Here is a 13,729-nt window from a genome sequence, read left to right as displayed (position 1 = left end):
TCCCGACTCTCAGCGCACTCGTTACAAGGCTTTCCTTAAGTTTGGGTCAGTCACAGGGGGTCAGGTATTCTGCCACTGTGTACTCTCTGTTTAGGGCCAAATAGTATCTCTCTCATCCCTCTCCACACCGATGTTTGGCCAGAGGGCTGTGATGTTATAGCCAGAGAAAACCAGCCCAGGGTGAAAGACAGAAATCGCAAAAGCGAGGGAAGGTGAGAAACGCACAGGAAAGACATGAGGGGAGTTGGCGAAAGGATGAGATTTCTTCAGAGGGCAGAGGGGGGGGTGACAGAATGTTGCAGTGAAAGATTAACTCCAGCTGTGAATTGTCAAAAGTAACAACTTTGAAAGTGTGACCATCAATGTCTTTACCTTTGGCTATAAAATGTGAGAATTGAAAGCACTCAAGTCAGATTTATTATATCACTGTTTTTTAATTACATTAAAGTTTTCACATTTTAAACAAATGCTGTTATTTCTATATTTTTCTATGTACAAATTTTCCATACAAATATTTACAAAAACAAATTACAATACAGTGTCTGTATGTAGGGATTTCCTTTGCATTTTGTGTAACACCTGTAAACCACAGGAGGCTGCTGAGGGGAAGACGGCTCATAATAATGTCCGGAACGGAGCTAATGGAATGGCATCAAACGCCTGGCAACCAGGTGTTTATGTATGAGATACCAATCCACCGATTCCACTCCAGTCATTACTACGAGTCAGTTCTCCCCAATTAGGGTGCCACCAACCTACTGTGCTGTGCACACACCATAATGTCCAGTGTACCGGTTATGTTGTTTGTGTGACGTTGTTTACAGTATATCAGAGTATGCAATGAATGACCATCAGTAAAGGAAGGAAGCACAGCTCCCAGCCATCATGCAATCACAACACCCACTCAGAATCCTGTCATTAGCGCTTTGCTCTCCTTCTTCCCCTCAACTCCCATTCCCTCCATCTCGTTCCTATACACACACACACACACACACACACACACACACACACACACACACACATCTGTTCAACACTAAACCATAAAGACATACAAAAGCAAACCAGCAATGACTAAAACAATCCCAATTTGTTCACAAGAAGCTGTTGTACCATCTCAATGACAGAGGATCTGGTTATGTAGATATCTGTGTATATCTACAACATAGAATGTGTGTTTTGTTCTAGTGTGTGATAATCTGTGCTTTAGAGTATGCATCTGTCACATCATTGGGTTTTGTACAGTGAATTATAATTGAATACTGCATTGTTGAGGAAGAGCTTGCAAGTAAACATTTTACTGTACTGCTCACACCTGCTGTATCCTGTGGACGTGACAAATACACTGTAGTTTGATTTTAGTGACATGTCAAGAAGAAACATAGTATCTACTACACTAAACAAGACATTAACCGTGCTTAGAGGGCCAGTTAATACATATACATCTATATACAGCAAGTCTCTACATGTAGAGGAGGGTCAGTTAATACATATACATCTATATACAGCAAGTCTCTACATGTAGAGGAGGGTCAGTTAATACATATACATCTATATACAGCAAGTCTCTACATGTAGAGGAGGAAACATGAGGCTGTTTCAGAGGACTACTGTAGGCTTTGGCTCAAACTATTTCAGATTGAACCATATGTACCCACATTATACACTGAGTGTACAAAACATTAGGAGCACCAGCTCTTTCCATGTCAGACAATGATGTCACTTGCTAAATCCACTTCCATCAGTGTAGATGAAGGGGAGGATACAGGTTAACGAAGGATTTTTAAGCCTTGAGACAATTGAGACATGGATTGTTTATGTGTGCCATTCAGAGGGTGAATGGGTAAGACAAAATATTGAAGTGCCTTTGAACGGGGTATGGTAGTAGGTACAAAGTCACACCGGTTTGAGTGTGTCAAGAACTGTTTCACTGCTGGGTTTTTCACGCTCAACAGTTTCCTGTGTGTGTATCAAGAATCTTTCACCACCCAAAGGACATCCAGCCAACTTGACACAACTGTGGGAAGCATTGGAGTCAACATGGACCAGCATCCCTGTGGGACGCTTTCGACACCTTGTAGAGTCCAGGCCCTGACGAACTGAGGCTGTTCTGAGGGCAAAAGGGGGTGCAACTCAATATTAGGAAGGTACTGATCATGTTTTTTTACACCCAGTGTATATCACTGTTAAACTTCAATTCAGGGTAATCGTGAAAACAGTTATCCCTTTGTCAGTTTTCTAATAATGATTAGTACATCACGTTTCCAGTTAGATCTGTTCCAGAGTCAGTGGGGTTTCCAAGTGTCCATACAGATCAAATGGAGAATAGCATCCATCCTCTTTCATTTACAAAAACATGTAGAAAAACATCCTTCAGAAAATACTCTTGAAGATCATCGTCTCTGGAACGATCCACGTTCCAATCACACACACACACACACACACACACACACACACACACACACACACACAGCAGCTCAGTCCAGTTGCAAATATAAAAATATATATAAAAATCTTCTCTGTGCCAATGTCCAGCATTGGGTTGACAGTGTCTCTGTTGTAGCTAGGTCTTTAACTCAGTCAATATAGTAACAGGGATAGTAGGACGGGGAACAGGGTGAAGAAGACCGACAGGGAGACCAGCTGAACACCTGAACTACCCACACTCTTCTGAACCTTAGGCTCCAACACAGTAGGGTCATCTGTAGAGAGAGAGAGAACATGTTATTATCAGAAACAAGTGGAACAATTCTACTGTACATCTGACTGTCTCACTGGATGGACAGAAGGGAGACGTACCGGCTGGAAGCCTGTTGGAGGGGTTGTGCACTCCTCCCCCCATCTTTCCCTTTCCTCCATCCATCACTTCCTCCATCGCCCCATCCTTGTCTTTGTCAGCCTTGGCCTTCCCAGAACCTGTAGAAGACAAGAAGTCATTGGTAAGAACTTGATTGTATGAACACCACTGAATATGGGGAACACTAAGCCTAGCCATTGATGCTAACGGAAGCTAATGCTACCGTAGGAAAACCCTCTAAAGGCTAAAGCTAACAGAGGCTAATGCTAGCATGTTGACGGAGACAGGGGAATGGAGCTCACCATGAGGTCCAACCACATCCACCTTCAGTCTCAGACACTCCTGGCCGTGGTGATGCAGCGGCTTGGCTGAAGAGGGAGAAGAGATGTTTAGTACAAATACCCAAGCATTGTGTTAGAGTAGTCTATTGTACAGTTAAGTGATAGTATTCATTCAGAAGTACTGCACATAGACAGTAGTGGTATTAGTTAATGTGTAGTACTACTATAGTATTGATATACTTACAGATATAGTAGTAGCTCTCTCCCTGTCTGAACTCCTTGCCCAGGGTGAAGGGGGTGAAGCGCTGGAACTTCTCGGAGAACCTCTCGGGGGCGTGGGCAGCGAAGGGCCGGGAACATTCCCAACGCAGCTGGTCGAAGGAGTGGGGCTTACACACCTCATAGTCCTCCTTCTCTACCATGTACAGCACGTACCGCTCGGCCTCCTGGGATGGCAGCTCCCCGCGCGTGTAGTGAGGACAGATGATGTCCAGGTAGTCGTTGATTTTCACCTCCACTGTGTACTCATCCCATAGGAAACTAGGGAGCGAGAGAAGAGAAGAAAAGTGGTTAGTGACATGGCTGGCAATTATCTTTAGATGACCTTACATCTAGTAGTCGTCTCTGACTGACTGAAGGAACAAACGCAACATTATGAAATATCATCACAGCCCATTCCCAGCCAGATGACAGAGTTGAGCCCATGTTTGGGTGGGCTGTTCCTCTCACATGAACAAACACGCATGGAAGAACTGACTTATTCAAACACACTCATAATAAACACTCACAGACAATCATAAACACACACTCATAATAAACACTCACAGACAATCATAAACACACTCTCATAATAAACACTCACAGACAATCATAAACACACACTCATAATAAACACTCACAGACAATCATAAACACACTCATAATAAACACTCACAGACAATCATAAACACACACTCATAATAAACACTCACAGACAATCATAAACACACTCTCATAATAAACACTCACAGACAATCATAAACACACACTCATAATAAACACTCACAGACAATCATAAACACACTCTCATAATAAACACTCACAGACAATCATAAACACACTCTCATAATAAACACTCAGAGACAATCATAAACACACTCATAATAAACACTCACAGACAATCATAAACACAAAAAGCTGTTAATAAGACTCAGCCCAAACAGACAGTGTGTGTGTGTGTGTGTGTGTGTGATTGCGTGAGTCTTAGTGTAGACCTGTCACCCAGACAATGAGAATTACTGAGTAGCCAATCAGGAGTCACTGGCTGAACTTGTTTGATGTATTTATTTAGACAAGAACACACCACTACACGCCTACACTCTTTCTGCCGATCCCTCATCAGTTTTCTGGAGCGTTCCACTCATGTTGTTTTAAGAGTAGAGTTTCACTGGCCAGCTGTGTCCATGGAGAATAGATTGAGTGACAGTTTCTCCTTCTGTCTCTCTGTCTGTCTGTCATATACATGCGCTGTCTGCACAAGTCATTTAATCTCTCTCTTTCCCTTCCTACACAAGTCATTTGAATGGGTTAGTTATCATCTCTCTCTTTGTCCCTCTCCTTCTTTCCCTCTCCACCTGTTGGAGTGTCAGTGGGTGTGACTGTTTTTACTCCTCTAGTGACTCTTCACCCCTGATTCTGTCTCTTCCTACTTCTTTCTTCCTCCCTCCAGATGGAGGTTCATTTTCATCTTCACCCTCCATTGACTTTATGATTCTTTAAGCTCTCCCTCCATCTCAGTTCTAGATTTTAAACTGTTGTTGTGGTGGTGGTTGTTTCACCCTCCCTCCCTCTAGTCAACCCCTCCAATCTACTGAGGTATACACGTGAAAGGACACAAATGTCTAACACACACACACCTCATGAAATAAACCCTAGAACATTGGGTAGAGCAGTGGAACGTATATTTCTGGTAGGAAGGAAAGTTAGAGAGATGAAAGAAACAAAGTGCTGTATCTGGGTATCAAATTAAAACAGTGATTTCCAGCTGTCCTCCAGGCCTATTAGGATTCAGCTCACACAGGGACTATGAGTTGTGTTGCCGAGTGGAGTCAGTGGTGCTGGCAGGGTACACGTGTGTGTACACACACACACACACACACACACATTTCTGGAAGAGAGGTTGAGTTTGTGGATAAGAGCTTGTTACCCCTGAGGATGTAATCAGTAGAATATGCACGTCAGAGTCTCATTGGTTCCCAGCCCTGGGCTGAACAGACATCCACACAGGCCACAGCACAAACACCCTGCCACATACTCTGGGTGTGTGGCTCTGTTCTGTGCCACGAGAGAGAGAGCGTCTGTATCACAGGCAGCTGGTGGCACTTTAATTAGGGAGGAAGGGCTCATAGTAATGTATACACTAGCTTTGTGTGTGAGAGAGACCGTATAAAGAACCCAGTTCATACATGTTTATGTTGTGTTAGTGTGTGTCCAAACATCAAAGCCTGGAACAGGAGGTATCTGGTATCCTGCCTCCCTCTTTTCATCCCTCCTTCCATCCCTCCTTTCTCTACTGTTGTTGTTGTCCTTAAGTGACAGACACACTGGCTCCATGTGGGTCTCTAACCCCCCTGCCACTGTGTGTGTGTGTGTGTGTGTGTGAGAGAGACCTAGCGAGAGTAACCTGCCTGTTACAACATGTATTGTTAGCAGAGCCCGTACCTAGGCTCATTAGCCAAGGCTAATAGCTAGATTAGCCTCTTTCTCACACCACTTCAAAACAGGATGATATCTTTGGCTTAGCCTTCGCATGCAGCGGTTCAAGCGCTTAATTGACAAACAAATCTGTGTTCCTTTCTTATTTCTTTTCTTTGACTCAGACTGGTAATGACAGGGTTGAGACGAACGGCACGAGAGAACTGCACTGCTACAGTAGAGTAAAGAGACTCCTAACTGAATGGAATCCACCTGATTTCCACACTAATCACAGCTTCTCCTTAAAAACATGTTCCTGTCTAAAGCTGTCAAAACACATATTCTGTTGCTAATCTCAGTCACTACAAACAATCACACTTTCAGATCTCCCTTTGTTGCTCTTCCTACTTAATTAAAAGCTATCTGGGGTCTGGGGCCAAGCTGTTGCCCACAACAGGGTTCTGAATAGGGTGTAATTACTCCCCCCAAAGACATAAACCCTGGAGCTGACTAGACTCCAGTCTGCCCATCCTTCACCCCCTCTAGCCCCAAGGCTGTGCTCAGTGTCCTCTGCTCACTAGTAGAGGCTGATGTAGATGTGATAAGGTGAGGTGTGTTGAAGCTACTATGGCTCTCAGCATTTTGCACGTGGTCCATGTTGCCCATGAATTTACTCTGTACAATAATCACGATGAAGCTAGATTTACGTTGACGGCCGTAGTTATCAATGGAAGGGGTTGTGTGAGTGTGTGTGTGTGTGTGTGTGTGTGCAATCTCAGCCTAGGGATCTGGGAGAAGTTCAGCTGATTGAAGCCAGTTGACACAGGGCCAGACTCACAACTGGAACACAAGCACCCATTCCTCCCACCCTCCGAACAGTATAGTCTTTCACTCTCCTTCGTCCTTCTACTCTGACAGTTCACAAGAGAGTGAGAGTTGCGTTAATGTGATAGCTACACGTGTGTGAGGGAGAGAGAGGTTCTCTGAATACCAGAATTCAGGCCGCCTCACAGCCCAGGCACTTGAGCACATCTGTTTATCAGGGCAGAGCCTGCCTGTCTCACTGAGGTGTGTGTGTCTCACTGAGGTGTGTGTAAACAGCCAGGGTGGAAGATAGTCTCCCTTCACCTATCCTCTGAACTGAACAGTTCTCAGAGCTGCTACTGCAGCTACTGCGTCACAGATGTGTGTGTTTGCTTTGAGTGTGAGTGTGGTAGGTGGTTATGACAGTAGGGTGATTTGGGTGAGTTATTTAACACCTCATTAAGATCAACAGCTTTGAAGTCCTCTCCTCATCTCTTGCTGTTATCACATCTCTCCCCTCTAGATTCACATCCCATCCCTCTCTTCTCTTCCCTACTTAAAGGCCCATCTCTCTTCTCTTCTCTCCCTACCATCCCTCCATCCCTCCTGTGTTTTCCATATAAAAACCCACAACCAAAATGCTCTCCTTTCTCCCCGTCTCCTCCTGCTCTCATTCTTTGGGGAATGTTACAAACTGTCAGGCAAGTCACAGGGGTTAGAGTTCAGAGTCAGAATCCTCATACACACTCCCACTGACTCAGCAAGGGAGAGTCTAGTCACACACATACACACACAGCGGGTCTGAAGGAGAGTCAGCACTGTTAACAAAACCCACCATATACACTCCACAGATAGTCGGCAACACACACACACGAGGAATGTCATGACAGGGCTTCTGGGGTTTGTGAGAGTCTGTGGAATAGAATGCTCTCACACCAGACAACTATAAATCTGCACACACAGGCATATAAATGACCCTATTAATTCACTGTGGTATCCCACATTCACACCTCAACTCAAGAGGATATAGGCCTGTCAGTTGTAATCTGGGTTTGAGTTGTATCTACGAATACAGTATTATACACCAACTCCCCTAGTAGAACCTCTAGAACACTCTAATCTCTCTCTCTAATCTCCCACATTCTCTCCCAAGAGGAGAGTTCCAAAGAGGCCATTCTTCTGTCTGTCATGCTCCAACAGGTCAGAATAACAGGAGTCTAATCATTCTGTCCCAACCCCCATTATCACATCCAGACTCCAATTAGTACTACCACCACCTATTCATCGTATGTGAGATTCTTTATAAGGAATTGCAGGGTTTGAGAGCCTTTAAAAAATGTCAACAACCTTTTCTCCCCTCCCTCCAGCCAGCCATCCATTCATCCATGTCCCATCTCTCCTCCCTCCGTCTGTCTGTCTCCCCTTTATGCGCTCTAAATTAACCCATCCCCCTCCGTTCATCCCTCCTCTATTCTTCCCTTGCTCTTAAAAAGGTAACATAATATCAGAGCTCTTCATGACAGCCTAATTTCTCAACACAAATCCCTTCCTCTCTTTTACCCATCCCCCGCTTTCTGTTCCCAACTCTCTCTTTCAGATTAATAGAAAAAGGCTACATGTTGGCAGGTTGCTAGATATGCAGCTTGGTTTGGGTCAATGAGGAGAACTAGACTCACAGGTCTCTCAACCAGGGCGATTATATTCCAACTAACCCTGGTTCAATCTGGATTATACAGAATAACACGGTTGGGGTCAAAACTATTTTCATTCATTCAAAGTGAATGTCATGAATTGCAAAAATTATTGTTGGAAATATCCTGGCTGCTTCAAACAGAGAAGGAAGGAAGGAAGTCAGTCCTGAGCTGAGACTGGAAGTGGCCCTTAGGGGGCGACAGAGAGCCATCTCTAAACCGCTACATGAGATGATACTGGACACACAAACATGACCCTACACACACAATGTGATAACGTGAGGATAATTCTACAGGACTGAGGACTGCTTTGAGTCAAACAGTAACAGTGGGGAGACACAGGGGCGGCAGGGTAGCCTAGTGGTTAGAGCGTTGGACTAGTAACCGGAAGGTTGCGAGTTCAAACCCCCGAGCTGACAAGGTACAAATCTGTCGTTCTGCCCCTGAACAGGCAGTTAACCCACTGTTCCCAGGCCGTCATTGAAAATAAGAATTTGTTCTTAACTGACTTGCCTGGCTAAATAAAGGTAAAATAAAAAAAAAAAAAAAAATAAACAGCAAGCTGCTGTGATCTGTGTGGAAATCTACTCAGGAAAACATAGCAGGGTCTGTGAGAAAGAGAGGGACTAACAGAGAGAGGGAGAGGAAGTCTGGACCATAGATAAGGAGCAGAGAGGAAGAGTTGAGATGGAAGGGGACCCAGGTGGTGCTAATTAAAGTATTTTAAAAAAATACATAATTTAAACACGGCAAAGCGTTTTATGTTACATCCATGATAATGTGTGTGTCAGAGTGTTAGGTAAGACAGCTGTTATGTCAGCAGGAAACAAGCTATATGCCTAGATGTGATTGAATGGACAGAACTATACACTGTGTAGCTGACTGACTGGAGCTACCCTATTGGCTCCTTTAACTGATTGTTCTATGTAGGATATATTCCTCTACATATTTAAGGATCTTCAGATTCTCTCACACACACACACACGTTACGCCAGAGAGATAACAGGGATATAATCTATTCTAAATATAAAATGCAGCAGAATGACAATGACGATTTTCGTGTCTATAGGTCAGCTAGTCAGATTACAGCTCAGATTGTCTGTAATCTGTGTGCGCATGTATTTCCCCCTCATTCTGCTGTAGGATTAGAGACCCAGAGCAACAGATGAGGTGGGAGGGAGAGAGATGTGCTTTGGCAATGTTAACATATGTTTCCCATGCCAATAAAGCCCCTTGAATAGAAAGGTGGGATCCAGAATAGAGAGAGGGGAGGGGAGAAGGAGAGAGAGAGAGAGAGAGTGGAGGGTTTCAGAATAGAGAGCGTGGAGGGTTTCAGAATAGAGAGCGTGGAGGGTTTCAGAATAGAGAGCGTGGAGAGTTTCAGAATAGAGAGCGTGGAGGGTTTCAGAATAGAGAGAGGGGAGGGTTTCAGAATAGAGAGAGGGGGAATATAGCCAGAGGAAAGAAGAGCTTTACAACAGAGAAGAAAATCACACATTTAACTTTACAACCACACCACCCTCTTCCCCCACCAGCCACAAGCCACCACAACCCTAAACCTCTTCCTCTAGGACATATCTGTTCAGACAAGCCCAACACCTCAACAACACGAGAGAGAAAGACAAAAGACAGAGGATTGGAAATGTATAGCTATATAGGAGAGGAGAACATGAATATGTGGTAGAGATGAACTAATGGAAACAGAGAGAGTGAGATAGAGGTGGTCAGGCAATAACAAGCTGGAGAAGACGCAGCTGGTGTGGAGAAGAGGGAGTGGCGATGGAGAGAGGAACAGACAGGTACAGAGGGAGGGAGAGAAGGAAGGAAAGGGGGGGGGGGGGTCGAACACAGCTGACAGAGTTGAGTATAGTAACAGGGGAAGTGTGGAATGCTGGCTGCTACTAATATTAACACCCAACTCCTCCCTCCTGCGTGTGTGTGTGTGTGCGTGTGTGTCACTGATTTACCAGTGCTCCGTAATATTGCCTACATGCAGGGCCCCTCCCTTTCTCTGACATTGGAGTTCAGGCAACACTACACCCTCAGTCAAAAACAAAAAAAAACTTCCAGTAACAAGGCATTGCGCCAGAACTAATGATTAAGCTGTTGGATCAGGTCGAAACAAGCCCAGTCTCTCGCGCACACTAACACACACACACACACACACACACACACAGCGAAAAACCAGTTTCTATACCAGTCAAGTTGGAGACTGACAACTGTACACACTCACTGAGCGATATGTGTGTTACCATCCGAAGTCAGTCAGTAAACATCAGTTTACACCTGAACGCCTTAGATCAATCAGCCAGGAATCAATTAGAATCAATTAAACTCAGTGATTCACTGGCTGTCATTCTGACTGACAGATTGATCACATGAGAGTGAATCAGGTGGTTGAGACACAGTGTAAAGTGGGACGACAGTTGAGGGACCAGATTGGGCTTTCAGGCTGAAAGAAGACTGCCCAGAGAGAAAGAGAAAGTTGAAAAAGAAAGAGGGAAACTCTGAGAACGAGGGATTAAAGAGAAGGACGAGCGATTATACAGTAAACATGTGGTAACAGTAGCAGGTGGGTACGGGCCAGACTAGGATTAAGTCTTCATTTTTAACACTGATTACTCTCCTTCTGAAAACCACATTCACCGAGTTCCAATTGGAGGTTTTCAAAGACTTTAGATAAAGACTTCTGGGGAAAAAAAGTGTGTGTGTGTGAGACATATGCAGTAGAGAATGTGTGAGTAGAGCTTGTATCATGAGTAATAGTTATCAGTGTGAGTCTATCGGTCTTCAGTGGACACTGAGTGCATCAATGCTCCCACATAAAACTGGCGCAGCGAGTTTCCATGTAGTTTGTTTTTGTTCATGTGAGACTGTGTCAATGTGTATGTGAGAGTGTGTGTGTCTGAACATGCTTGTTTGTGTCTACAGTACATGTGTGAACATATCTGTCTGGTTATGTGTTAGTCTATCTTTAGTCTGCTACGAAAAGGATTAGTGTACATGATGATTGTTGTTGTTGATGATGATGTTATGCAACACAAGTTAGAGTGGGAATGTAGTCCAGAGCCGGATTAAAGAACACAGTCTTGCGCGGCTAAACTTGTGGGGACAAGGTTAACCCCCAACCCTAACCTTAACCTAAACCTAGCTCCTAACCCTAGAAATAACATTTGATCTTGTGGGGATCAACAAAATGTCCCCAGTTGGTCAAATGTTTGTTTACTATTGTGGTGGGGACTTCCTGTCCGCACAAGTATAGTTAAACACACACACACACACACACACACAGAGACTCAGAACACTGCCCCTCAAATGTTCTTTCTATATTTCTCTGCATTCATAGCAATTCTCACTTGACCTACAACTCTGAAGCTCCGATTTCTTCTCTATAACCGCTTTCTTTTGTCATTATGGACTAAGAGTTTAGTTCAGATGTCCTTCTCTTCGGTTCTTTTCTCCCTCATATCACCTGATCAACAGAAGTCGTGTTCCTTGTGCTCGAGGCACCGTCTCAGTGCTGTCATACCGACAAACCCAGGTGAAGTCAGACCTGCGTACAGAACAGGTAAAGTACACGACTGACTCACACCGACAAAACCCATTACGTCACGACGCATGACTTGTCAACAATATTTTCCTGTGCTCACGTCATTAATTCAATTACAAAACCAATGTCTTTCCCATTTCATAGGAAATCTAATTTAGTGTTCTGTCATCATCATTGTCCTAAGGAGAATTAGGCTACAGAGACAAAGTGCAAATCGAATTAAGGTAACACAAAAAGGCCGATAAGAAGGTACAATAACGTCGACCCAGTCGGCTGAAACCGTGACCCCTCAGTCTTTGTCCATTTTCTCTATAAAATAATCCATCCTTCTTTCTCACCATCTTCAGGTCTGTGCTAAAAGCTCAATAAATCACACTGCCTCACATACGCTGTCAAGCTCCATTGATCCCACTGAGTGGCAGGGTAGCATTACAATTTCTGACCAAAACAATCAGCATTGGACATCTCACCCCCTCTCCCCCCTTTGGAGAGCTGAAGTGTCAGACTGTCAACAGCACCACTAGAGTGAAACACAGACATACAGTCTATATTCAGACACTCAGGTCGAGTTGGTTCATGTCAGGCTTTATTTTTATGCTGTGTGAGGAAGTCTGTCTATGTATCGAGATCATATATATGGTTGATTCTGTCTGTCCATCTGTCTCAGAATTCGTTCCCAATCTTTCCCTTGTTCTCTGTTTATGCCCTGCTGCGCGATTGGCCTCCCATAGCCTGATTACAATTCTGTTACCTGGTTAAAAGGGCAAGCAGACAGCTAATACAACAAGGCACACAGCCTTCACCTAATATCCTACAAGTGGAAGAAATAAAAGCAATAACAAAATCCAGATGTCAACTTCTATTCCACGTCATTTCAATGAAATGTTGAACCAATCGACGTTGATTCAACCAGGCCGTGTGTGTCCAGTGGGGCGGGATGTCTGATGAAGAACCGAGGAAATTCAGCGCGTAGGCTATCCATTGAGTGGATGAGACACACAGTATTTATCCCATGACAGAAAGAGTATTTAAGTTGGCCTGGTGTAGTGTCAGATAGTCATTCTCAAAGTGAGTTGAGCACTAGGTGCGCGTAAACAGAAACCACACATACTTTTAATGTGTGCTACACCAAAATACGCACACACAGAAAGAAAGAGATTAAGAACACCTACTTTGGGTTTGTGCTATTCCAGAAGACGCTATGTCTCTCTGCAGAGGCGAACCAGGTTCCGAAGCTCACAGCCAAACACACCAGCCACACCAAATCCATAGCTGCTGGTTTTGGACCAGAACACCAACAAATACTGTCAGTTATTGCAGAATAAGTCTGTGCAGAATGTGCACACTGTCAAAAGAACTGTATGATAAGGGTGCTGGTCTATAGCTGTTGCTTTTCTCTAGGGTTGAGACCTCCTTCTATTGACTTTAACAGCGGTTTGTATGGTTCAGTCCGAGGCGCGTTGACTGTTTTGTCTAACGGAGCCACGCCTCTCCTGGTTGTATAGCCAATAGCAGCGGGAAAAACGCCCCGCTGCTCTGAATATTCATCTAGAGACGCCATGAACACTTTATCCAATCTATATGATATTATCAAAGCCATGGACAGAAATATATAGGCCTATCGCTATTTTTGTGACATTGAAATGAATTCATGACGCACTCAAAATAGTTTTTGTGTTTCTTTTGTTGTGACCATAAAAGTGATCCCCCCTAATTATAGGCTCACATATTCAACAACATGAAAATGAGAAATAACAATACTATGGTACACTTGATAAAATAAGTGAATCTAATGTAATGTAAAAGTCTACCTAAAGGTTCTAGGAGAGCTGATCTGTGACTGTGTCTGTCAGTCAGACGTTATCCTATTGAATCATTAAGATGTTATCTGTGTAGCTAATCTTCTGGGTCCCCTGTAGCCATATAGTCTGCAGGC

General features: G+C 44.0%; 1 protein-coding gene across 2 annotated transcripts; it reads right to left on the bottom strand.

Moving 5' to 3' along the window:
- Positions 1–414: 414 nt before the first annotated feature.
- On the bottom strand, positions 415–13,238 carry LOC139388210 (ephrin-A1-like). Of its 2 annotated transcripts, XR_011629258.1 has the most exons (6): positions 12,966–13,235; positions 3,320–3,615; positions 3,097–3,162; positions 2,797–2,913; positions 1,547–2,699; positions 415–1,495 (listed from the first exon to the last, which is right to left on the bottom strand). XR_011629258.1 is itself a non-coding variant. In XM_071134767.1 (5 exons), the coding sequence occupies exons 1-5, from the start codon at positions 13,061–13,063 to the stop codon at positions 2,578–2,580; spliced, it is 699 nt and encodes a 232-aa protein (XP_070990868.1). In that variant the 5' UTR covers positions 13,064–13,238; the 3' UTR covers positions 415–2,577. The 2 variants fall into 2 exon arrangements, 1 of the variants encoding a protein (XP_070990868.1); XM_071134767.1 differs by having other exon boundaries at positions 415–2,699; positions 12,966–13,238.
- Between the last annotated feature and the right edge of the window lie 491 nt (positions 13,239–13,729).

This window comes from Oncorhynchus clarkii, chromosome 3 (assembly GCF_045791955.1).
Source record: "Oncorhynchus clarkii lewisi isolate Uvic-CL-2024 chromosome 3, UVic_Ocla_1.0, whole genome shotgun sequence".
NCBI classification, from domain to species: Eukaryota; Metazoa; Chordata; class Actinopteri; order Salmoniformes; family Salmonidae; genus Oncorhynchus; species Oncorhynchus clarkii.
The sequence above is the reverse complement of the archived record's forward strand: the minus strand, read 5'-3'. Positions and strand labels throughout refer to the sequence as shown.